The sequence below is a fragment of the Pan paniscus genome, chromosome 19 (assembly GCF_029289425.2).
Source record: "Pan paniscus chromosome 19, NHGRI_mPanPan1-v2.0_pri, whole genome shotgun sequence".
Classification (NCBI taxonomy): domain Eukaryota; kingdom Metazoa; phylum Chordata; class Mammalia; order Primates; family Hominidae; genus Pan; species Pan paniscus.
The window spans coordinates 54,043,625-54,068,307 of record NC_073268.2 but is presented as its reverse complement, the minus strand read 5'-3'; the positions used below and the strand labels follow the sequence as shown (position 1 = coordinate 54,068,307).

At 57.3% G+C, this 24,683-nt stretch overlaps 2 protein-coding genes across 2 annotated transcripts in view; one reads left to right on the top strand and one right to left on the bottom strand.

The window, feature by feature from the left end:
- SLC5A10 (solute carrier family 5 member 10) overlaps positions 1–24,683 on the bottom strand; it is a 71,673-nt gene that overhangs the window by 26,658 nt on the left and 20,332 nt on the right. The window contains exon 9 of the mRNA XM_003805040.6: positions 20,252–20,387. Within this exon, the coding sequence (XP_003805088.1) occupies positions 20,252–20,387 (136 nt within the window). The remainder of the gene's footprint in view (positions 1–20,251; positions 20,388–24,683) is intronic.
- The window catches only part of FAM83G (family with sequence similarity 83 member G), a 36,008-nt gene that overhangs the window by 7,565 nt on the left and 3,760 nt on the right, over positions 1–24,683 (top strand). The window contains exons 3-5 of the mRNA XM_034942274.3: positions 8,838–9,005; positions 17,570–17,694; positions 18,393–19,659. Of these exons, the coding sequence (XP_034798165.1) occupies positions 8,838–9,005; positions 17,570–17,694; positions 18,393–19,659 (1,560 nt within the window). The remainder of the gene's footprint in view (positions 1–8,837; positions 9,006–17,569; positions 17,695–18,392; positions 19,660–24,683) is intronic.

The window sequence follows — 24,683 nt, the reverse complement described above, 5'->3', positions numbered from 1 at the left end:
GGTAGGAGACTCAGGGTAGTGCCTTCATGCCACTGGGCTAGGCTGAGCCTCCTGGTCAGAGCGCTCTGGGCATGATTAGCCTGGGCTTCTTGACCCCAACCCACTGCAGCCATTTGGTGCTCAGAAGGCCTGATCTTCCTTTAATTGGCCTTAATGAGGCTTCAGTCTTAATAGTCAGAGGGTGGGGAAGGTGTTCATAGAGCTGATCAATGTCAAGGGGAACAGGACCTCAGAGTTCATCCAGTTTCACTCCCCATGTTACCAAGAAGAGAAACTGAGGCTTAGAGTGGGAAGTGACCCGCCATGGGCCACCCAGGGAAGGCATGGCAGAGCCAGGGAGGCCCAGGCATTAACCTTCCAGATAGTGCTGATGGTCAGGTATTTCTTTCAAGAGCTGAGGTGGCCTCTGGGAGGCTGTGGGTGGGTTCAGAGGTTGGAATGGACACAGGGTCCCCCATTAGGAGAAAAGCCTAGGAACAGGAGACCTCTGCCACTAGTTGACAGGGTGGCCCTGGGACAGTGACACCCCCTCTGGAAAATGGGAGTGGCCATCACCACCCCTCCCTGTCTCCAGAAAAGGGACACCTGTATGCATGCCAGCTGGTTGGCCTAATTATCCTTGCTCTGGCTGGGGTCAGCATTTGTTACCAAGTACACAGACTCCCTTTACCCTGGGAGGCAAGATGAGACTGTTAGCTAAACTAGTCCTCTCAGTGACAGACTTTCAGAGACATTATATGGGCAAACTGGTTTGGAGATTGCCAGGAGGTGGCAGGGAGCACCACCCAGGGATCCTAGGAGAACTTCCTAACCCAGAGAACCTTCTTGGGCCTCTTCAGATGGCATGTCACTAATTCTGCCAGCCCCCTGGAGGGGAGGAGGAGGGGAGGGGGAGTGGGACCATGTCATGATAGAAAAACTGAGGTGCTGCAGCCACGTCTGTCCCAACCGTGCTGCTGGAGGAGGGGGTTGCAGCTGGAGGAGGGAGTGCGGGTCTGCTGGTAATGAATTCTCTCAGCTTTTTTATATTTGAAAAAGTCTTTAGTTTGCCTTTCGTTTTGAAATGTATTTTTGCTGGGTATAAAATTCTAAGTTGATTTTTTTTTTTCCATTTAGTACTTTAAAGATATTGCCTGTTGTCTTGTGGCTTGCAGTGATTCTGATGAGAAGTCCACTTACTTTGTTCCTTGACATGCAGTTGTCTTTTCTCTTCTGGTTGTTTTTAAGGCTCTCTTTGTTACTGACTTTAAGTGATTTGTTTATGATTTGTAGTTTTTTCGTGTCTCTTCTGAGACCTGTGGATTTAGTCTTTTTTTCTTTTTTTCTTTTTTTTTAATTGAGACAGAGTCTTACTCTGTTGCCCAGGCTGGAGTGCAGTGGCGCAATCTTGGCTCACTGCAAACTCCACCTCCTGGGTTCAAGCAATTCTCCTGCCTCAGCCTCCCAAGTAGCTGGGATTATAGGCACATGCCACTATGCCCTGCTAATTTTTGTATTTTTAGTAGAGACAGGGTTTTGCCATGTTGGCCAGGCTGGTCTCCAACTTCTGACCTCAAGTGATCCACCCGCCTCTGCCTCCCAAAGTGCTGGGATTATAGGCATGAGCCACTGCACCTTGCCTTGGATTTAGTCTTTAATCAAATGGTAGAAGTGTTTTGGCCATTTTTTTCTTATTTATTTATTTTTTTGGTCTCTCGCTCACTCCCAACCCTTCCACCTTCTGAGACTGCAATTACACATATATTGGATGGCTTGAAGTTGACCCACAGTTTGCTGATGCTGTGTTCATGTTCTTTCAGTCTTTCTGTGTGTGATTTTGGACAGTTTCTACTTATATGTCTTCAAGTTCACTAATTTTCTCTTCTATAGTGTTTAATCTGTTAATTCCACCTAGTATATTTTTCGTCTTAAATGTTGCATTTTCACCTCTTGAATTTCGATTTGTTGGCTAAAAAAAAGCTTCCACATCTCCACCTAACTTTTTGAACACATGGAACACAGTTATAACTGTTTTTATGTCTTTATCTGCCAGTTCTAACATCTGTGTCGGTTTTTGGTTGATTTTGATGGATTTTTTTTCTCACGTGCATCATGTTTTCTTGTTTCTTTGTGTGTCTGGTAATTTTTAATTGGATACCAGGCATGTTGGATTTTAGTTTGTAGTTTTTGTTTGTTTTGTTTTCTCCTTTAAATATTTTGGAGCTTTGTTCTGGGATGCAGTTAGGTTACTTGGAAACGATTTAATGCTTTTGTGGCTTCCTGTCAAGCTTTATTAGGCAGGACCAGAGGAGACTTCACTCCAGGGTAGGAGTTGCAAATTATGGACCCCAGGCCAAAGGAAGCCTGTTGCCAGCTTTTATAAACAATAGAACATAGATATTTATTTATATACTTTGTTTGGCTGCTTTTGTGTTACACCAGCAGATTTGAGTAGTTGTGACAGAGAACATATGGCCCTTAAAGCCTCACATGTCTACACTCTGGTTCTTCAGGAAGTTTGCTTATGCCTGGTCTAGGACTTATTTGTCAACTGCTGAGGCAGTATCCTTCTGAGGACCCCCCCTGCAGGACCTGTGTGTTAGGAGGGGTTTCTGTTCTGGCTGGGGGCACATACACTATTCCCGGTCCTGCGTGAGCACCAGCAATTGTTCCAGCCACCCCTTTCCGGTGGTTCTCTGCTCAGCCTCCCCTTTCCAGTGGTTCCCTGCTCAGCCTCAGTAGTTTCCTCACGTTTCATGTGCTGCTCGGCTATCAGCTGAAGACTCCAGGGGACCCTCTGCAGGTCTCTGGAGTTCACTCTGTGCAGCTCTCTCCCCTGCGGCACTCCGTCCTGCAAATCCTAGCTGCTACACTCAGAGTGAACCCTGTCTCCTCAACTCAGGGAGACCACAAGACTCCACGGGGGCGCCCCTCCCTGTGCTGCAGCCTGGAAGTAGTGGGGTGATCCTAGGGCTCAGCTGGTTTGTTCCTCTTCTCTCAGGAATCGCTGTGCTGATTGAAGCCTGTTGTCCATGGCTTCATAGATTTTATCCGGGTTTTTTATTGCTAAGGCAGGGGGTGAATTCCGTCTCTGTTATTCCATCATGGCTGTAAGTGGAAGTTGAATCCAAGGTCATGATGGCCACTGCCTCAACCTTTAAGACAGTCTGCAGCATTCCTGTGAGCAGCCCTGATGCGTCACTTACAGCCTTCCAGCTGGCCCGGAGGGTAGTGAGACGCTCCTGGCCTGTTCACCCCAGAGGGAGCTGTGGGTCTGGTGGGATGGGACTTGGGTTGGTGGGAGGACGAGGAGGGTCCGTGCAGCTGCCGTTTGTGGATCCCCTGCTAGGGCTTCACCTGCATGAATTCATTTTAATTTCCAACAACCTTGTGGGTGGGGATTGTTATTATCCCCATGAGGAAATGAAGGTACTTGCCCAAGGTCATGCAGCTTCCCAGGAGGAGCTGAGATCGGAGCCAGCGGGTGCAGAGCCCACACTGCCACTGTCTGGGCATCTGCCATCAGACCTGGAGAATAATGAACCCCAAGATGAGAGACTCTCTCCACCCCCTGCACTTCTCAGGTGGGAAAATGAGGCCCAGAGAGGCCTAGGGACTTGTCTGCAGTGTGTGCAGTGTCTGTGGCTGCTTCAGGGCTCCAGGTTCTGGGGCAGGCTTGAAGGTATCTGTCCTCCACCTGCCTGGAGCATAGTGAGGAGAGAGAATATGGCCGCCTCTCTCCTCTCTCTGAGCCGCCTCTAGGGATCTCTGAGGCCTAGGAGGGTGAGGTGAGTGTAAGGCTTGTCACGTGCAGGTTGGAAACTGTCCCCTCTTGCCCGAGTCTTGCGACTCAGTCCTTGGGAGACTCCATTGCTGTGCCTGAGAAGAAATACGCAAGTGATACACGCTTAACCCAGACAGGCCAGAGTGACGACAGGGAAGGCTGGGGCTGCACTGGAGTTGGGATTTGAAAAAAGGTAGTTGTCCGAGCAGATGCAAAATGGGCAGGTGGCAAGGAGAACAACATGTAGGAGACACAGTGGCTTGAGGCAGGACGCGTCGGGGAGAGGGATCAGGACGCGTCGGGGAGAGGGGTCAGGATGCGTTGGTTAGGGCCCCCCTGAAGAGGTGCTGCTGCAGAGGCTGGGCCTGTGCACCCGTGGTTTCCCACCATGCTCGGAACCAGGCCAGCCCGTCTTGCCCCACCCCTCCTCCCCAGGCACCTCTGTGGAGACCTGTTCTACCTACTCGCCCTGCGAGGGCACTTCTGCTTCAAGAGTGGTTCTGTGGTCACAGGAAGGCTAGGAAACAGCTGTTGTGGGTGTCAGGAGCCACAGGCTGTTGTTGGCACCTGTGAGGCAGGAGCTGTGTGGGGAGGCAGGGAGAGGGCGGCCACCAGCACTTCCTCTCCCAGACCTGTGGGCGCAATGAGATGTGTTAGCCGCCCAGACAGGCCCTGCCGGGCACCAGGCAGGGAACAGGAGTTGGGGTCCCTCGGCAGGGACATCAGAGACGAAGGGGCTTGGACATCTTGTCCACCTTCTCCTTCGACAGGTGAAGAAACTGAGACCTGGAACGCAGGTGTGGCTCACCCAAAGCCCAGCCTAGAGCTTGGGCCCTGGTGCTGGACCGACTCCGCCTGCTCCACCCTTGCTCAGGGGGCTCTGGCTGGGGCTGAGGGAGATTGAGGAGGCCCACGCCTGTGCTCCCTGCCCCTGTGACCTAAAGCCCTGTCCCACCCCCAACGCCAGCAGCCAGTGTTACGTGGCTTCAGGCCGTGTCTGCTGGGGGGCAGTGGCCACAGGTGGGGTTCTCCTTTGTGTGAGATGCTGTCACCCCTGCATCCCAGCTCAAGCTGCTCCAGTCACTGCCCAGGTGTTGGAGGTGCTCCTGGCAGGGCACTGGGGATCCCCATGCAGCACCACCTTGGACCAGTGCCCTCCCCTCTCCCAGCTGCAGTTTCTGCATCTCTCACATGGAGGCTGATGTCCCCCTGTCCCAAGGACACAGAGGGAGGTGGGGGATTCGAGACACAGGCAGAAGGCAGGGTGGAGAAGGCCGGCGGATCCACTGGGCAGGGAGGGTACAGCATGGGAGGAGGTGCTCATTGGGCGGGGCGCTGGAGGGCTTGTGCATATGGACACCCCTGGACAGACATGCAGGAGGTGTTTGGGCACCAGGAGCCCCCAGGGAGAGGCCTGAGCTGGGGCAGGCGCAGGCTCGCTGTTGGCTCACTGGAGCAGTGCCCACATCCCTGCTGGTGTTCCCCTCCAGTGCAGCCTGCCTGCCTCTGCCCCCCAGGCATGGCCATCCTCCCACACCCTGCCATCTTGGGCCATCCTCCCACACCCTGGCAGGAGTCAGATGGTTGTCTTGGGCATTGGGCCTCCTGGGTTCTGCAGCTGCATCTTCGAGGCCTCAAGGCCGCCCAGCAGAGGCCTGTCCATCAGTAAGATGCACAGGGACCACTGGGCTCCCTCCTTCACTTGGGAGCTGGGCTGTGTGGCCTGCGCAGATTCCAGGCTGCTGGGCTGGGAGCTGCCCGTCGGCTTTGACAACGGTACCTGGGGTGCAGGACACACACGTGCCCGCCTGCCATGCCTGCCCCTGTGCCAGCTGCTCACATGGACATGGCTGGTTCCTGCCTCAGGAGCGGAACAAGCTCAGTGATGGGACCCAGGCCACCCGCCTCCTGCCCAGTATGGCCCCTGACATAACAGCAGGTAGAGCTGGTCTTTGGAGTCAGCCTCCCCTCTCATTTCCACAGCCCTTGCCCTGCCCAGGACCTCTGAGAGGACGTGTGGGCTTGGGGCTGCGCGAAGCATCTGGTGCTTTTCTTGACTTGGGCCAGCTCTGCCAATGTGTGAACTGGATAGAACCACAGGGGCAAGCCAGGCCCACACCCCCATTTGACAGATGGGGAAACCAAGGGCCCAGGAGGGGCTGTGGTCCCAGATGCCCTGATTCCTGCAGTCATTCCCAGACCAAGCCAGTTGGTCTTGTTCTCAGTTGATAAAAGCTCCCCAGGACCTTCCTTAAACCAGGCCCCGTCCTGGGCTCAGACAAGGGCTCTGCTCTTGCTGAGCTCACGGTGTCACGAGTGAGCTGGGCCTCCCAACAGAATTAGGCAAGGTAGCGAATGCCTCTGTGCTTCAGTTTCTTTATCTGCAAAATGGGAAAAAGAACCACTGCCTCCCGGTGTGCTTGTGAGGCCTGAACAAGGTAACAGCTGTAAAGGCTCCTTATAAACCATCAAGCAGCTCAAGGGCCCAGGACTGATGCCCAGTCTCTTGTGCAGAAGGTGCTCTGGGTGGGACAGGGCCCTGGGTTCTAGCCTCAGTCATGGACTGTGATCCCAGCTTTCCTGTCTATAAAATGGGAAAGGGCATGACAGGACTCAAGGGCCCCCAAGAAACCTTTGTGGCTCCATGGACAGGCCAGGCTGTTGGGGGTTGCCTGGGGAGCACCAGGCTCCCCCTCCCCATCCCCAGCATAAGCTCGTGCCTGTTACAAACCCATCTCTGATCACCCTAGGCACTGAACCCAATGCCTGGGGAGAGCCAGGACTGTGGGGGGATCCATTTTGGAGTGCAGGCTCCAACATATCCAACCTGACAGCAGATGGTCCCTGGATCAGGCACCCTGCCTGGCTGAGGGCAATGTGGGGAGTGGCGCACATGGTGCGGGTCCTGCTGGGGCACGTCCCCCAGCCCAAGCCCAGGGCAAGTCCCCATCTGCCACGGTAGGCAGGGCCTGGTGCCCTCCAGGGAGAAGCATGCCTACTGCGCCCTCATTAGGCTCCTTTCCAGGGTGGCATGTGAGGCTGTTTGCCTGCTCAGAAGTGGCTTAACTAAGGAGATTCCGGGGCTGGAGAGGCTTTGGGTCTGGGAGATCCCAGGCAGGGAGGACCCTGCTACCACCACACACCCCTGCCCAGTGTCTCATCACCACTGCATCCAGGGTCATGGTGACCTGCCTGCATTGTGTCTTCTCTGCCCTATCATCTACCCCCGCTCCAAGCAGTCTCTGGCCTTCCTTGAACATCTCCTAGGTCAGGGAATGAGCTCCCTCTTAAGATCCCTGTTTAACCTTGGGCAGCCCTGGGGGCAGCAAGTGCTTCCCCATCTGGTGCCAACATCTGCCTCCCCTGCGAGTCGTAGACCCTGCATCAACCAGCTACTCCCTCTGCCCCAAAACAGCCCTTCAGAAACAGAGATAGGGAGCAGTCATCTCCCCAGAGAACAGAGAGAACCCTAGGCCTTGGAGTTCTGGGAGTCCCAGCTGGTCCCACACCTCCGCTGTCCGCTCTGGGGGGACCACCGTCTCCCAGGCTCTCCGAGACTAAACGTCCAAGAGAAGGGACTGGAGACCAACCCTGACCTGACTCGGAGGTAGGTCCAGGCCCTGGCCCAACTTGCTTTGCAACATCCAACAAGCCTTACAACCTCATTGAGCCTCAGTTTACCTGGCTGCATGCTGGGCTGTCACCACCATGGTGCCTGTGAGAGGCTGCAGGAGTCAGGCTGACAAGACCCCCTGTAAATGGGAACGTGCGGGGTGACTGTGGGAGAAAGGCAGCAAACGGGCATCACCGAGCCCCCGCCCCAGCCCCTGGTCGGGCTCTTTGCAGGTGCTGCGGTATTCAGGTGTGCTCTATTCTCCTGAGAGATGGAGCATGCTATACTGATGAGAAAACTGGGTCCAGAGAAGCCAGGTGTTTTGCTCAGGGTCACACAGTGAGTTTGAGGCAGGGCAGGTATGGAGCCCTCCCCTCTGCTGGAGTTTGGGCTTTGGTGCCAGGTGAACGATGGGTGTCAGCAGGGGCCTGAGGCCCAGGAGGAGCCCAGATGGGCCTGCAGGGGCCAGCCTGGTGAGCTCACTTTGGGGCGTGCAGACACATCCCCAGCAGGCTCCAGGCTGCCTCCATCACCCTGAATCTCCGCATCCCAGCAAGGCTGGGGTGCTCTCTGGCAAGTCAGGGCAGTCTGTAGCCTGACTCTGTCCCCAGCTTGCTGTGTGGCCTAGGGCAGGTCCCTGGCCTCTTCTCCAGGTGGTCGTCAGACCTGGGACAGGGATGGTGGTGCCAGGCTCGGAGGGTGGGAGGGGTGGGGCTGCCCGAAATTGGGACATGTGTCTGCATCAGCAGTGTAGGCGGCTGTGCCCAGGCACAGGCCCTGTCCTGACTCCCTCCCCTTGCTGCCAAGGGACAGGGAGGGGACTAGGTGTGAGAGAAGCCTGACAGTCACTGAGCCCCACTGGGGCTGGGCCCATACCACCTCATCCTGTCCTTCTGCATGTTCCACCTTGCACCTTCACTCACCCAGGCCCCCTGCCCTGTTGGTGGTGCTTGGCTGGGCTGGGGGAAGGCCCTGACCACTGGGGCCCGACCCTGAGCCAGGTCCAGCAGGAGGTCACCTGCTATGGGGACAGATGTTGTCAGCTGACAGGAAGAGATCTGGGTTTAGACACTGGCCAAAGTCCACACCAGCCCAGGAATGTAGGGGATGCCCCAGCGAGCCGCCACACCAGCTGCTGCCCTTCCGGTCATTGACACATCATGTTCATCTCAGCATTCCCAGGTGTTACAAGGAGGGCAGAGCGTAGCCGGCCCTGGCCTGGGAATGCACCAACACAGGGCCCCTGGGCTGAGCCCAGAGCTGGGACTGCAACTAGAACTTCAGGGCAAGAGAGGCCCCTGGCCCCTCACTTCCTGGTCCCGGGCCTGAGGCTCCAGGACTAGGGCCAGAGTGGGCACCTGTGAGAGGCTGGTGGCATGGGAGGGCTGTGCGTTCTGCCAGGGCACCCTGTCCCCACTGCTGCGCTGTCTGACAGGCCCTAGTCTCTCTTCTTGCTCCCAGGTGATAGCTGTGGTCATGGACATGTTCACCGACGTGGACATCTTCAAGGACCTGCTGGATGCCGGCTTCAAGAGGAAAGTGGCCGTGTACATCATCGTGGATGAGAGTAACGTCAAGTACTTCCTGCACATGTGTGAGCGGGCCCGCATGCACCTGGGGCACCTCAAGGTGAGCAGGCTCCTCACTTGCCTGGCTGGCTGGAGGGCAGGGGTCATTCAGTCTGTCAACAAACACTTCGAGTACCTGCGTGCTCTGGACGGAGTCCTGTGCCAGGCACTCAGAGTCCAGTAATCCTAGAGCCTCCTGCCAAGCAGTCACATAGCCACTGCTTGAATTCCCTGAGGGACAGGATACTCACTACCTCCAACGTGGCAGAGATAAAATAAACACTGATCAGGTGCTTGCTGACCAGGTGCTGGAGCTCATGCCAAGTGCTGCATCATGTTATTTCAGAGCAGCCCATGCCACATCGGTTATCTGTTTGCTTGCATACCTCTGGTGATAGTGTGCTCACTGCCTCCTCAGGTAGCTCGTGGCCTTTCTGGAGAGCTTCAACTCCCAGGAAGTCCTTTCTTGAGTTAAGCCCAAATCTGTCTCCTTAGAATGTCCATTTACTGGTTTTAGATTCTGGCTCAGACAGAGGAAGCTCCCTCAGGCTGGGGCCAGGGAAGGCTTCTGCGATGGCTGCACAGTTGAAGTGAATTTGAGGCACAAGAGCAGAGGAGAAAGAACCTTTGGGGTGGGGGAAACCATGGAACAGAAGTGGATCAGAGAAGGCTGCCGATGGGGTCAGGGTGGGCTGTGGTTCTCAGCACTGTTTTGCTGTGTGTCCTTGGGCATGTCACCTCCCTTCTCTGGACTACAGGATCTCATTGGTCCAACGCTCTTCTGCCCAGACACCCTGGCATTTGGTGTCTGGAGCCCTCCTTCTGCCAGGCATCGCTTGGCACCTGCTGCGTGCAGAGCGTTTCCCTGAGAGCAGATGAGCGTGCGTGATGACGGCGAATAGTTCTCTTGCATTGGCCGTGCGCCAGGCCCTGTCACAGGCACTTTGCATTGGTTAATTTAATCCTCACAACAGCCTAGTGGGATAGGGAGTTGTTCCCATTTTGCAGATGAGGGAATGGAGCCACATACCCCATGTCACTGCTAGCAAGTTAAAGATAGTGGGGTAGAGGCCTGCTCCAGACCCTTGGGCTCAGCACCAGTGTCTGACAGGTCAAAATTCTGCAGGTTTCAGGCTTGTGGTCCTAGGAGAAGAGGCACCGCCAGTCTGGTTAACAAGGGGCCGGGCTCCACGCCTGTAATTTGTCAGCATTTGTCAAGCGTGCCCACCCCCTCCGACCCCAACGCCTCCGGTTGAGTCCTTTCAAGTGGTTGTGAGCACTCCGTGGTGAGTCTCTAGCTCTTGGGACATTTTTAATGTGGTCTCCCTGGTGGGTTGGCCCCAAGCCCCACACCCACCTCACTCCCCGCCGCGTAATTAGTGCTGGGAATCGATTCCAGTGGCAGATAGCTCATGCCTGAGAGAGCCAGTGTGGAAAGGCCACTTTGGAAACCTGACTGCAGAAGGCCTGGCCCTGCCCGATGCCCAGGAAGAGACCCCAGTGGGGCCCCACCAGCACCGTACCCCTGCCCCAGGCCCAGCGAGTGCTTTGCACTTCCCCCAGCGTGCAGACGCAAGCAGGGAGCAAGCCTGTCGGTTTGGAGCAGGGACCCTAACCTGGGGCCAGCCACTCCAGAGGCCTCGCCTTCCACCCAGGCCCCTTCTCAGCAGAGAAGCCCTGGCTGCTCCGCTGCTTGCAGAGTTCTGAGTTTCCAGGAAGCCGGAGGCAATGGGGCAGATGGGGGGCCTGGAGTGCCTGGGCCTGAAGGGGCCTTGAGGTCATTCAGATGAGGCTCCCACAAGACAGATGGAGAAACGGAGATCCGAGGGAGGCCATGCCTTGCCCAAAGCAATTCCGACCAATTTAGGGGTGGCGCCTAAAAGCCAATAGTGACAAATCAGCTCTGACAAGGAGGCTGCAGATCCCTGGTACTCAAGCAGCAAATAATAAACAACTACAAATAATAACACAGAGCATCAAAGGATGAACTTGATCCCTTATATTAATTTCTCTTATCCTTTTTATTGGCTCAACCAATCTTCTAGCACTCCCACCCTACTCATTCACACCAACTACTCAACTATCAATAAACCTAGGAATGGCCATCCCACTATGGGCAGGGGAAGTAGTCACTGGCTTCCATTATAAAACCAAAACCAAAGCCAACCTGCCAGCACAGGCTGCCCTGGTGCTGCCCACACGGCTCACTGGCCGCTGACCTGCTGTGGGTCCTGGGTGTGTGGTTCCACCTCTCTGGGCCTCGAGTGCCCCATGGCCATAGTGATGCCTCACGGGGTTGTGTGAAGGTGAAATTAAAGGAGACGGTGGTTGTAAAGTGCTGTGTGTGCTGAGGAAAGTTATACAGCTACTGGCAAGAACCACACATTCTAAATCCCAGGCCCTGGGCTGGGTGGGGCAGGGGCTTGGGTATGAGGCCTGCCCTGTTCCACCCCCAGCCCTTCCACTGGCTGTGACCAGCTGGAAGGCAGCTGGCACTGCAGGTCCCTGGCCCCGCCTGCCCTGCTCAGCCGCCTCGCTTCCCCAGGGAAGGTGGCAGAGTCTGTAGGGTGACATATCCAGGAGCTAGACGCCTCCATGGGAAAGTGTGACCTGGCTTCCTCATTCTCGCCTCTGAGCTTGCCCTTCTACAGCCCTGGGCGGGTGGCCAGAGGCCCTGAGAGCCCAGCCCCAGCCAAGTGTCACCCCCTGTCGAGGGCCTGCCTTCCCTGCCTACCTCCCTCACCTTGAGCTAGCTGGGCCCAGACCTGTCCCGGGAGCACTTCCTTTGCCGATAATCCCTGGGCCTGCCCTCAGCCACCGCCACCCCTGCCCAGCTCTGCACCAACCTGCCCCAGCTCCTTTGGGCCCAGGGTACAGGTTTTCTGGTAGGATCATCCTTTTGACCTTGGGGTGTCAGGTGCCAGTTTGGGGGTGATACCAGGAGCCAGTCCTGAGCCCCAGCTGTGCCACCTGCATGGTAACCTTGGGCAGAGTCACTGAATCTTTCTAGGCCTCCATTGTCTTGTCTACAAAATGGGGACATGGTCATTTATCTGTCAGGGGTGCTGTGAAGAGTGAAGGAGGCCGTTTGTGCGGTGGGCCTTCGGTCACGAGCTCCCTTCCCATCCTGGCTTTGGCTGTGGACAGGCACAGCCCCGCCATGAGACGCAGCTCTGGTCTGAGTGCTGAGCGGCTTTCTTTCCCTCTGCGCCAGGGTCTGGCCGTGGTTCACCCTCACTCGGCTCCTTCCTCCTAAGCTTGGAGCCCACACCAACACACTCTCGAAACGCTGCCCTGTTGCTTGGGCCAAGCCCACTCCTGGTCCCCAGGTGAGGTGGGAGCAGCGTGCACCAGTGTCTCCCCAAATGTGGGGCTCCCAGCCATTCCTAAGCACCTCAGCCGGTCGCCCTGGCCGGCCCCAGTGGCCCTCCACGTGGGAGTATGGGAATGACCACCCCAAATGACAAATAGGGAGCAGGCCTTGGGAAGAGGGCCAGAACTCTCACTGACACCCTCTAGGGTCACAGGGCCAGGCCGCATGACTTGGCTGCTTTTGGGGGTGATACTGGGTGTGGAGGGATGCTCCCAGGCCAACCAGAGACAGGCTGGGCCTGAGGCTTCCAGCTTAGGACAGACAAGAGCCATGAGATGCCTGGGCCATCTGAAAAGCCAGTTGACTTCGTGCAGCCAAACTGGAAATACCAGCAGCCCCTGGGCAAAGGCCAGACCCGTTTCCCATTTCTGATGAACAAAGAAGCATCAGCTGGGATGGCCATGGGAAGGCACACGGTGAGGAAGTGAGGATCGCTGCCGCTCAGGCCTCACGCTGGACAGGCACGACCCAGCCCTTCCGCTGCCCAGGTTCCCCCGTTCCCCAGGGATGCCTGGGTGTTGCTTGCTGTCTCTACCTGGGCCTGGGTCTGTGATGGATTCAGGGTATAAGGCAGGGTTCTCTTTTTTTTTTTCTTTTTTTTGAGAGGGAGTCTTGCTCTGTCGCCCAAGCTGGAGTGCAGTGGCATGAACTGCAAGCTCTGCCTCCCGGATTCGTGCCATTATCCTGCTTCAGCCTCCCCAGTAGCTGGGACTACACGTGCCCGCCACCACGCCCGGCTAATTTTTTGTATTTTTAGTAGAGATGGGGTTTCACTGTGTTAGCCAGGATGGTCTCGATCTGCTGACCTCGTGATCCGCCCGCCTCGGCCTCCCAAAGTGCTGGGATTACAGGCGTGAGCCACCACGCCCGGCCAAGGCAGGGGTTCTCAAATGGGGGGGATTCACTCTGCTGAGGGACATTTGGCATTGTTAACTGTCCACCTTGGGGGTACTACCAGCATTGAGTGGCCAAGGATGTTGTTAAACATCTTACACTGCCGGGGACAGGTCCCACACAAAAGGGGACATGTATCAGTTGTGCAGAGGCTGAGCAGCCTTGGCCTAGGGGAGAGAGGAGCCCCTCAGACCAGGGCCTTGGAGCTAGGCTGGCCCTGCCCCTACATGCCGTCACATACTTTGGGCCAAATATGGTTCACAAAGGGCCCACCACCCCAACTTCACAACAGCCTGGAGAAGTCCAGGGTGAGTGTTGACCACCCCTCTCCACCCTCCACAGAGAGCGAGACAGGCCCTGTAGAGGAGAGTAGAGGCTGCTGGAGGCCTGCACCTCAGGCAGCCAGGCTCCTACTGCTATGTTGGGCTCTGTTCCTTGCATTCCTCACACTAGGCCTGGCCTCACTGTTCCCAGCTCAGACCTGGTCAAGGATGCATCTCTGGGCCTCCCCACTGCTCTACCGGGCCTCTACTCATTCACACTAACTACTCAACTATCAATAAACCTAGGAATGGCCATCCCACTATGGGCAGGGGAAGTAATCACTGGCTTCCATTATAAAACCAAAACCAAAGCTAACCTGCCAGCACAGGCTGTCCTGGTGCTGCCTACATGGCTCACTGGCTGTTGACCTGCTGTGGGACCTGGGCGTGTGGTTCCACCTCTCTGGGCCTCGAGTGCCCCATGGCCATAGTGATGCCTCACGGGGTTGTGTGAGGGTGAAATTAAAGGAGACGGTGTTTGGCCAGCAGGGCCCTGAGGAGGTGGGTGATGAAAGAGCCCTGTCCTCAGTCCTGGCCCAGCCCAGGGCTACTGGGAGACAGTGGGCAGGTCACTTCCCCTACCTGAGCCCACCAACCACCCACCCAGTACGGCTGACAGTCCTGGCCTCCCTGGGCAGTCCATCCCCCCTGGATGTTTTGTGGTCCTCTGTGTTGGTCCCCCACAGCCCACTGCGCCACTTCCAGTTCATGGGGCACCCACTGGGAGCTGGACACCTTCCCTGGGTGGGCCCCACCTGTACTGTGGCTCTATTCAGTCCTCACAGCAGCCTTGCAGCACAAGGATGAGTAGACCCTTTCATAGATGAGAAAACTGAGGCGTGGAAAGAAAGGCCTTGGTTGGCGTCCATTTGGTGCTAGGATTGGAGCCTGTTTGACTGGAGCTCAGGAATGCCTAGACTCTAGACCCACTCTGCTCCAGGGGCTCCTGGGCTCAGCCCCCTCTGCCTCGCACCAGCGGGCTTGGCACAGTTGGATCACATGTCCTTTAAGCACATGTGGCCTGGAGGCCTGGGGGGATTGGGGGCAGGGTGCTGTAGTTTGCCCCAGCCCTGGAGCCCCCACCTTGCCACCCGCTGAGAGCAGATGAAGCACCGCCCGGCCGTCCTCCCCTGCCCTGACTCGCCCTTGACGTCCTCTCTTACTTATGAGGAAACTGAGGTCCCAGAGGGTCCAAAGACTTGCCCAGGGCACCCCTCTTGGGCCAGCCCCGGCGTCCCTCCACCCATCTGCTGTCCTGTGCCGGGGGTGTCCCAGGAGCTCAGAGACAATGCAGCTTTGTGGGATCCTCCACCTCTGCGCACACGAGCCCAGAGTCTTGAGACATTACCTCATCCAGGCCAGGCCCCGTGGGGTGGGGCCCATCCAGGCACAAGCTGGGGAGCAGGCCATGAGGCAAGAGGTGGGGGGCCCTGCTGCAGGCCCCCACCTGCTGCTGAGCCCCAGGTAGAACGGGCCTAAGAGTTGGAGGCCCGCCCTGCTGTGTGCTAAGGGAGACTAAGGCCCAGCAAGGGCCCGGGACTTGCTTCGAGTCACACAGCGAGTCAGCGGCCCAGCCGAGGCCTGCGGCTCACACGGAGGGTGAGTCACTCTGAGATGGAAGTGGTGACTTTCCGAGCCCTCATCAGGACAAGGTTTGGGATGGGTGGGGACAGACACTGTCCAGAAGGGTCCTGATGCTGGCGGCCGATTTTCCAGGCTAAGGAGGGGTCTGTGGCCGGGCCAGGAGCCTGCAGGAGGCGGTGAAGCTGGGCTCGGTTGGGCTCAGTGACAGGGAAGGCCTTGTACCACCTCCAGGATCTTTGTCCGACTTCTCAACCCCGAGCGTGCTCCATGTTGGGTACAAAGTCACGAGCACTAATTGTCCTGGGCCGTGGCCAGCTTCCTGCTGAGCTGGCTGTGTGCAAACCTGCAGCCTGCGGGGTGGGGGGCCGGCGAGGGCGGCCCTGGGAGCAGAGGCTTATCTGCCTTCTGCACTGGGCCCTATGAAAAGGCTATTGTTTATCCCACAGGTGGGCATCAGATGGGGACTCACCCACGGCCCACACCTGCCTGCCTCTGTGGTTGCTTGCCTGGGGCCACCCCAGCCACAGGGGTCTGGGACACAGAAAGGACTGGCAGGGCAGGAGGCTGGATGGCATGGCGGGCAGCTCTGCTCTCTCAGGCTCCCCTCCTCTCCCATAGCATTCACCTCACACACCCACTGCCTGATGCCAGAACTGCTCCTGAGATGCACACCCAACCCCATCGCTTTTGCTGTAAATCCTCCCATGGCTCCCTACTGGCCCCAGGGCCAAGCTCAGGCTCTTAAGCCGGTGCAGGGTCTTTTACCAGGAGCCCGCCCCTGCTCGCTCTGCAGGCTCCATCACCCACCCCTCCTCCCCTGAGGTGCTCTTGTACAAAGGCCTCTCATGCCTGGTCTTTGAGTCCCTTCCCTGGAATGCTTCCCCACCTCCCCCTGTGACCTATGTCATCCTCTCCCGGGAGCCTCCTGGCCAGCCCTTCACACTTCAGGCTACTCCTCTGCGATCCTGGGCATTCAGCTTGTTTTCGTTTACCCCCCCAGCCTCCCCTTCACCTCCCAGGTGGGATCCTCATCACAGGCATCTCTGCAGCTGGAGGCCTCGGCAGGGGTTGATGACTATGTGAATGAGTGGGGTGAATAAGCTGGGGCCAGTGAGTGGGTGAGGGGACAGACCAGTACGTCACAGCTCAGCCTGACTAAGAACACGTCATAGCCGAGAGCCAGAAGCCGGCACAGAGCCCCTCGGGAGGGAGTGAGACTCCCATCACAGGAGGCATGCAGGCAGACCAGTCAGGAATCCCTGGAGTTGGTGTTAAAACTGAGATTCCCTGCCTGACCGCAGGCCTCCTGAGTCAGACCCTCAGGGCACCCAGAAGCATTTCTTACACACTGCCCTAGACAGGGGCCAGATGAGCCCCAGGTCCCCTTTACACCTGTGATTCTACTTCGGGATGCCCTTGGCCATCCTCGACACTTGGGTTCCAGCCAGGCTCGCCCTGTCCTTCCTGGGGTCTGCCGTGCCCAGCACCAGCCTTTACCATCTGCTCCCCCCTCACAGCAGGTCCTGCTACCTGGGGGAGGGAAGTCAGCACCTGGAGCTCATAACACTCAGGCCCTTGGCAGCTCCAGAGACTCCACACTGGGACAGAGGGCCCTTATGTGTCCAGGGTCCAGGAAAAGGCCGGTGACGACCTGGCCTTGGAGCTGAGGCAGTTGAGGGGCCCGCTGTTCTCCTCATGCCCAAGGAGCCCTCTTCTCCTTGGGTCTCAGCTCCCTTGGCCACAGTCTCTGAGGGCCTTCCTGGCCTGCTCCTGGGCCAAACAGTGTAAGCCAGCACAGAATTGAATCTCTGACCATTTACAGGACCTGGCCTGGGTGCTGGGTGGTGTCCTGGCCATGGGGAAGGAGAAAGGTTTGCTGTGAGTCCTGTCCTCGGAGCAGAGCCCAGCAGAGACAGGGGTGTTGAGAAGCACAGGGGAGAGGCCACGCACCCTGGAGGGCCACAGACTTATCGGAGTATAAGGCACAGATTCCGCAGGGCAGGCCCCCTTCCTGCCCTCCTCTGGCTGCATCACCCCCTAGCCATCCAGGAGACACTTCTAAAACGTGTGCACATCACCCTCCCGCTCAGGACCCCACCATAGCATCCACCACCCATGGCAGCATTTCCCAAGCTGGCTGGCTGTGTAAGCCTTTTCCTGCCTGATGCTGCTGTTCAGACACCTTTAGGGCCAAAGCCCAGACCATCTTATCCCAACCCCTTTGTACCAGTGCCTGCCCGCTCTGTAGCTTCACGGCTCAGCAGCTCCCTCCTTACCCTGAGCCCTGCAGTCCCAGACACACCAGCCCCTTTCTCCAGGCCTTACAGCCTCTTTCTTCCCCTCCTGACTACTCCAGAGTCCCCTCTGAGCCCTGGGCAGCTGCCGTCCTCCCCTCGCCCTGTGTGGTCAGGGTTGCAGTCGTGTAATTCTGTCTCTTGGTTCCCAATACAGAATCTCAGAGTGCGGAGCAGCGGGGGAACTGAGTTCTTCACGCGGTCGGCAACCAAGTTCAAGGGTGCCCTGGCCCAGAAGTTCATGTTTGTGGATGGAGACCGGGCTGTGTGCGGCTCCTACAGGTGACTCTCCAGCTTTCAGGGAAGTTGTGCGAGAGGTACCTCTGGCTCCCAACTGGTTTCTGCCCTTAATCCTAACCCTGGTTATTCCGGTTCATTGGTCCCAAGGCTGCTGAGGTGTGCGCAGGGCTGGAGCACATCTGCCCGCCTGTCTGTCTCTGGAGGCAGGCAGAGAAGGGCTTTGTCTGAGGACGCTGTTGTTCCAGCTTGGAGATGTCACTGGCCTGGAGGTGGGGTGTGGCCAGGCCATGCCTTCGCAAGCCTATGGGGGTCACTCTGAGAGCCGTCCTTAGGGGTGGGGCCAGCTCTGTGGGCACCACCACATGGGGCATGGGGTGGGCGCTGCCCATGGTTACATGGGAGTTGGTGGCAGCATAGACGCATGGCAGCAGCGGCCACCACATGCAGAACCCCCCACGGTGTCCAGGGCCTTCCTGAGCTGCTTAGTGAATCCTGTACCAGCCTGAGAGGAGCACAGTGCCCTGTCATTTGCAGAGGTGGGAACGGGCTTGGTGCAACCAACTTGCTTGACATCCGACTCAGTCTGACCCCACAGTATGCACCTGCTCTCTGCCCCCATTCACTTCTTGATCCCAGGGCCCTGTGGCCACAGTCTGAGGCCCAGCGGCTATGGGTGCACGGGGGCTGGGCGGAGGAAGCAGGGTCATGTGCCTGACCAGCGCCCCCTCCCTCTGTTGCAGCTTCACGTGGGCGGCCGCGCGGACGGACCGGAATGTGATCTCTGTGCTGTCTGGCCAGGTGGTGGAGATGTTTGACCGGCAGTTCCAGGAGCTGTACCTCATGTCACACAGTGTGAGCCTCAAGGGCATCCCTATGGAGAAGGAACCGGAGCCGGAGCCTATTGTGCTGCCCTCTGTGGTCCCCCTGGTGCCCGCGGGCACTGTGGCCAAGAAGCTCGTCAACCCCAAGTACGCACTTGTCAAGGCCAAGAGCGTCGACGAGATTGCCAAGATCTCCTCTGAGAAGCAGGAGGCGAAGAAGCCCCTGGGGCTGAAAGGCCCAGCGCTGGCCGAGCATCCAGGGGAACTCCCCGAGCTGCTGCCACCCATCCACCCAGGACTGCTTCACCTGGAGAGGGCCAACATGTTTGAGTACCTGCCCACGTGGGTGGAGCCAGACCCGGAGCCTGGCAGCGACATCCTGGGCTACATCAATATCATCGACCCCAACATCTGGAACCCCCAGCCCAGCCAGATGAACCGCATCAAGATCCGTGACACCTCCCAGGCCAGCGCCCAGCACCAGCTGTGGAAGCAGAGCCAGGACAGCAGGCCCCGTCCAGAGCCTTGCCCTCCCCCAGAGCCCAGTGCCCCCCAGGACGGTGTCCCAGCTGAGAACGGCCTCCCCCAGGGGGACCCTGAGCCATTGCCCCCCGTGCCCAAGCCCCGGACAGTCCCTGTGGCAGATGTACTAGCCCGGGACAGCAGTGATATTGGCTGGGTCCTGGAGCTCCCCAAAAAGGAAGCTCCCCAGAATGGGACAGACCATAGGCTACCCAGGATGGCAGGCCCAGGCCACGCCCCACTCCAGCGGCAGCTATCTGTGACCCAGGATGACCCCGAGAGCCTGGGGGTGGGGCTCCCCAATGGGCTGGATGGGGTGGAAGAAGAAGATGATGACGACTACGTAACCCTCAGTGACCAGGACAGCCACTCAGGCAGCTCCGGCCGTGGCCCTGGCCCCCGACGGCCCTCAGTGGCTTCCTCTGTGTCAGAGGAGTACTTCGAGGTGAGAGAGCACTCAGTCCCTCTCCGGAGGCGCCACTCAGAGCAAGTGGCCAACGGGCCAACCCCACCACCGCGCCGGCAGCTGAGTGCCCCCCATATAACCCGAGGGACCTTTGTTGGACCCCAGGGTGGCTCCCCATGGGCCCAGAGTCGGGGAAGAGAAGAAGCAGATGCGTTGAAGAGGATGCAGGCCCAGCGCTCCACAGACAAGGAGGCACAGGTGGGTCAGGGTCCCTGCACACCAGGGGTCACGAGTCCCTCCCTGCCAGCCACCCAAGAGCTCGAGCTGTTGTCTTCTGGGCTACCGTGCCCCTGACTCTGATGACTTCAATTCCCTTGTTACAGATGGGGAAACTTGATGAACAGGCAGGGGTGGGAACCGGCCAGGGCCATATGGAAGGCCATCATTAATGCTGGACTCTTGGTCCCAGCATCCTGAAAAGGCAACCTAAGGAAATGCACGTTTCCCCACCTAGAGGTCTCCAAAGCCTGTGGTTAGAGGATCTTGATGGCACCTGCCAGATGGGTGGCACAGTCCCTAGTTTGCAGATGAGGAAACGGCGGGGCACAGGGACGTTCATTTACAGCCTTGAGGTCACACAGCAGTAAGTGATACCTGTCCAGACCTTGTGCCAAGCCACATGCATGTTAATCCCTTTGATTGTGGCCCTGAGGACCACTCTCCCCACTCCCCAGGTTGGGGAACAGTTCACATCTATCCTTTGCCTCTTCTTCTGGTGACGTTTGCAGGACAAGGTCCCAGAACCCTGGGTGCCCTGCAGCCTGGGTTCAGTGCCCGGAGCCCGTCCTACCTGGGAACAATGCGCGGCTGATCATGCCCGGCATGATGATCAGGCCCATGGGGAGCATCTTGAGGTAGCTGGCCAGGATGGAGCCCGCCTTGGCATGGTTCAGGTCCCGGGCTGACAGTGATCGCTGCACGATGACCTGGGGGTGGAGTGCGAGACGGGGTGAGTCCAAGCCTGAGGGACACTTGTGTCAGGATTGGTCCTTGGTGGGCCTCAGGGAATGGGCATGAGGCACGATGATGTCCCATTAGCCTCTGACCTGCCCAAAACAGCCACACTCAAAGCCCCAATACTGTCAGGGTCCCACCAGGAGAGCTCACTTCAGCAGGCCAAGCAGCGAGAGCCGAGGTACACTCATTCCCAGGGACTCAGTCCCCTGACCTGTCAATAGGGGAGGTGTGGATCCTGCCCAGCCCACCACCCCTGGCAATTGTCAGGGCTGGAGGAGACCCTGGGTGGGGTGGTATGGGGACATACACCCCTACCCTCATCTCCTGGACCCTCATGACAGCAGCTGGCACATTTATAGTGCCAGGAGCAGACATTGGCGCCAACTGTGTTTGCATGGCTGGCAGAGTTCAGGTGCTTTAAGACCTGGGGTTTTGAAAGCTTGCAGTTCAGTAGCAGAGGGAGGGTAGAAGCTATCTGAGGACACCGGCCCTTCTGGGAGCCTTCAGCAAATCCTAACCAGGCCTTTCCAGATTTGCAGAATGGGAGGAGGGAGCGGTAAGTTGGACCCATAATGTCTGAGATCTCTCCCAGCACTGATATTACGATTCTACTTCAAAAGAGTTACTGTTTTTTTTTTTTTGAGTCGGAGTCTTGCTCTGTCGCCCAGGCTGGAGTGCAGTGGTGCGATCTCGGCTCACTGCAAGCTCCGCCTCCCGGGTTCATGCCATTCTCCTGCCTCAGCCTCCCAAGTAGCTGGGACAACAGGCGCCCGCCACCACGCCTGGCTAATTTTTTGTATTTTAAAAATAGAGACGAGGTTTCACTGTGTTAGCCAGGATGGTCTCGATCTCCTGACCTCGTGATCGCCCGCCTCGACCTCCCAAAGTGCTGGGATTACAAGCGTGAGCCACCGCGCCCAGCCCAAAAGAGTTACTTTTTAAACAGCTTTATTGAGATATTCACAGACCATATAATTCACCCAAAGTGTACACTGTTCCCATGGTTTTTAGTACGTTCACAAAGTTGTACGACCTATGACTCTGAAACGTAACTAGTTTTCCTTTGCGGTTCCACAGTTTAAGTCACCAGCTGCAACTCAGGAGCAGGAAGCCTCTGTGATTTTTTTTTTTTCTTTGAGACGGAGTTTCACTCTTGTTGCCCAGGCTGGAGTGCAATGGCGCAATCTCGGGTCACCGCAACCTCTGCCTCCCAGGGTTCAAGGGATTCTCCTGCCTCAGCCTCCCAAGTAGCTGGGATTACAGGCATGAGCCACCACGCCCGGCTAATTTTTTTTTGTATTTTTAGTAGAGATGGGGTTTTACCATGTTGGTCAGGCTGGTCTTGAACTCCCGACTTCAGGTGATCTGCCCGCCTCGGCCTCCCAAAGTGCTGGGATTATAGGTGTGAGCCACCGCGTCCGGCTGCCTCCGTGATTTTAACTTACTTTCCAAGCTTGCTAGTTTAACGGACGGCTCCCAGCATTTACCCCTAAGCTGTGGATGTCACGGAAACATTAATTACAGAGGCTAGGAGTGCCTGCGGGCTGCAGCCTCCGAACGCAGGGCAAGCTGCTGTCCTTCCTGCTTCTCTGCCAGCTTGCTGTGACTTGGGAGAAGCCCTTGCCTCAGTTTGGGCCTCAGTTGCCCCATCTGGACAATGAGAGAGTTAGACGGTGGTTCTGTCTAGGTGCTTGGGAGAGAAGCATTTCCCTAAGACCCTGAATGTCTTTTTGCCATTGGTGGGATATTTGCCTCTATATTCCAATCTGTGCTCATGGCAGCTGGCCCTGGGACAAGTGCTGTCACCCCAAGTAGAGAAGCTGAGGCTCAGAGTTTCCATGAGCTGTGAGGCCTGCCAGTCCCCCTGAATAGGGCAGGGGCTTTCCCCACCCCTGACTGTCAGATAGCAAGGCTGGGCCCCCAACTCAGATGTCAGCAGGCCACTGCTCACCCCCACCTCCCAGCACTGGTGTCTAGTCCCAGCCAGGCGCTCTTCCCTGAGGAAGCCGGCACTCACTCCCTGAGTGGCCATTTCACCTTGGGCTCCTCATCTGCAAAATGAGGAGAGTTGTTGCAACGACTTAAGTGAGGCTGCTAGTGTAGCCGGCCAAGCCTGTCCCTGGCTCCTCAAGGGCCTCCGGTGAATGTGAGTTCTCTTTCTCAGGGAAGATGATGAGTGAGTTTTGGGGTGTGGCCATTGGAGTCAGCACGCTGCCCACGAAAGCTGTGGTTGCTGTTATGACTGAGGTGGCTGCTACTGACTAAGGGAGGGCACCCCGCCTGGAGCTGCGGCATCAGCAGGTGACAGAGCTGGCAGGACCCTGGGAGGCCTTCTGGTCTGTGCACTGCCCTGTTTCACAGACAGGGACACCAAGGCCCAGGGAGGGGCAGGGGCATAGCCCAGACGGGAGCCCAGACCAGGGCTCTGTCCACTGGACCCTTTGCCTCTTTGTTACTGGTTTTGTTTCTGGTTAGAAAAATGCCACCTACTTGTCATGGATGAGCCAGAAGATAGTGAACGGTCCATGCCTGAATCCCAGCACTTTGGGAGGCCAAGATGGGTGGATTACTTGAGGTCAGGAGTTCAAGACCAGCCTGGCCAACATGGTGAAACCCCATTTCTACTAAAAATACAAAAATTGGCTGGGCATGGTGGCTCATGCCTGTAATCCCAGCACTTTGGGAGGCCTAGGTGGGCGGATCACGAGGTCAGGAGTTCGAGACCAGCCTTGCCAACATGGTGAAACCCCGTCTCTATTAAAAATACAAAAATTAGCCGGGCATGATGGTACACGCTTGTAATCCCAGCTACTTAGGAGGCTGAGGCAGGAGAATTGCTCGAACCCAGGAGGCGGAGGTTGCAGTGAGCTGAGATCACACCACTGCACTCCATCCTGGGTGACAGAACAAGACTATGTCTCTGGGAAAAAAAAAAAAAAACTTTAAAAAAAATACAAAAATTAGCCGAGTGTGGTGGCACATGCCTGTAGTCCCAGCTACCTGGGTGGCTGAGACAGGAGAATCACTTGAACCCAGGAGGCGAGGTTGCAGTGAGCCGAGATGGTGCCACTGCACTCCAGCCTGAGCAACAGAGCAAGACTCCATCTTAAAAAAAAGCAAAACACCCCTATGGTCTCAACACACAGAACTGCTACCTCCCTTCTGACTAGACTGTGGCTATCTTTGAGGGCTACCCTGGCCACAGAGCAAAGTGGAGTCAGACCTCTAGGTGCCCCTAAAAGTCCCCAGTGTCAGTGAGAGCCACACAGAGACCAGGAACCTCAAGTAGGACTAGTGCCTGGGTTTCTGGACCGAGGCCCCGCATCCACCAGGCAGACCCAGCCCGAGGGGAAGAGGATGGGGAGGTAGGGCAGAGGCCAGGCTACAGCTCCAATGCTGGTTGGTGTCCTGAACCACCTGGGGTCAGCAGTGTTCCTCCTCCACCTCCCTGTGTGATCCTCTCTGGGCCTCGGGCTCCTTATCTGTGCAGTGGGGCCTGCCCAACCCTGACCCCAAGGCCAGGACATGTGCAGATTCGTTTGGCCTTGATGGGAAAATCTCCTGACTGATGTTCCACCCAGAGAAGACCGTGCCATGCCAAGCCCATGCTGCATTGGGAGGAGGTGGGAGGTGGCGGGTGTAAAGGGGCTCAGCCTGGCAGGGTACCACTTGCCTACTGTGCCCTCCACGGCCAACCTTTCACCAGCCCCTTGCCCACTGGGGCTGGCCCTCAGCCCTCCCAGGAGAACTGGGCAGACGCCTGCTGTGAGCCCACGTGTTCCCTGGAAAGCCCTCCCATGAGGCATGGCGGATGTGGGCAGCTTGTGAGCACAGCATGCTGGAGTATGAGGGGCCCTGCTTGAGGACCACGTGTTACAGATGGGGAAACTGAGGCCCAGCCTTCCAGCGCTTCTGATAGCTCCCAGTTGGGGTCTGTTCTTTTTTTTTTTTTTTTAGACAGAGTCTCGCTCTGTCCCCTAGGCTGGTGTGCAGTGGCACAATCTCGGCTCACTGCTCACTGTCAACTCCACCTCCTGGGCTCACGCCATTCTCCTGCCTCAGCCTCCCAAGTAGCTGGGACTACAGGCGCCTGCCACCGTGCCCAGCTAATTTTTTGTATTTTTAGTAGAGACGGGGTTTCACTGTGTTAGCCAGGATGGTCTCAATCTCCTGACCTCGTGATCCGCCCATCTCAGCCTCCCAAAGTGCTGGGATTACAGGCTTGAGCCACCGCCCTCGGCCAGGTCCGTTCTTACTGTTGGAAC